This window comes from Priapulus caudatus, unplaced genomic scaffold, assembly GCF_000485595.1.
Source record: "Priapulus caudatus unplaced genomic scaffold, Priapulus_caudatus-5.0.1 Scaffold213, whole genome shotgun sequence".
Taxonomy (NCBI): Eukaryota; Metazoa; Priapulida; class Priapulimorpha; order Priapulimorphida; family Priapulidae; genus Priapulus; species Priapulus caudatus.
The window spans coordinates 101,487-102,370 of NW_014577274.1; the positions used below are offsets into that span (position 1 = coordinate 101,487).

The window sequence follows — 884 nt, forward strand, 5'->3', positions numbered from 1 at the left end:
TAGGCAGACACTGAAATGCATAGTGAAATTGCCAAAATCTACCTAATTTGCATAATTTAAAAAAAATATCAACCGGACGGACGGACGACACCCCATGGTAATGGCTCATCTTGACGATGTCAAGGCGAGCTAATGATGAAAAAGGTTTATACTTTACAGCTTGCTTACAGAAATAAGAGCATATTAAATTGTTTTGAAATCAGTGCATGCATAAATTATAGTTACAGCAATATCATAATCCCAACAAGACAGAGTTAAACGATTTGTGCAATTAGGTATCACCCTATATATAGTCAAGAAATATCAAAATTTTAAAATCAAAATCACGATTGATGACTCATTGGAAATCTACCAGGAAACACCTACTATAGTTCTCTGAACATTTCCTTTCCTGTATAAAAGGTACTGAAACTTGTAACGTACCTCCAGAAGATTAACTAATGGTGCCCACTGGTTTAGCTCGTTAAAATCAGCAAGCACTCCACATATTGTTTGGAAAAATTCATCTGAAACCATAGAAAACATACACGTGAGCCTACAGCTTAACAGTCAAGCAATGAAAGAAATAGTGTAGCAAGGTCGTTTAATACAAAGTAAAAGGCACCACTGTGCCAGACAGTAACAGAGACAGTAATGATGTATGCAGTGTATATATATCTGGCACTTGTGATGCTTTATTTGGATGTGTGGACAAACCTTCGCAGCTGCTTTGGAACAGCTGCAAAAAGATGCCAAAGGATGACATCTGATGTAGCACTGTTCTCAGACACTGACTGGCCACTGACATACAGTTTCCAGGAATACTCCAGTTACTGTGCAAATAACAAGATGAAGAAATATTATTCTTAACTCGTTAGTATTATATTTATTATTCTCATATATAT

The 884-nt window shown here is 36.1% G+C and overlaps 1 protein-coding gene across 2 annotated transcripts in view; it reads right to left on the reverse strand.

Annotated features, from left to right (window-relative positions):
- The window catches only part of LOC106807418 (protein unc-79 homolog), a 27,400-nt gene extending 26,594 nt beyond the window's left edge, over positions 1 to 806 (reverse strand). For both annotated transcript variants that reach the window (XM_014809742.1, XM_014809741.1), the window contains exons 1-2: positions 697 to 806; positions 424 to 506 (exon numbers count right to left, since the gene is read on the reverse strand). In XM_014809742.1, coding sequence (XP_014665228.1) covers positions 424 to 506; positions 697 to 787 — 174 coding nt within the window. In that variant the 5' untranslated portion in view covers positions 788 to 806. The remainder of the gene's footprint in view (positions 1 to 423; positions 507 to 696) is intronic.
- Positions 807 to 884: the final 78 nt, after the last annotated feature.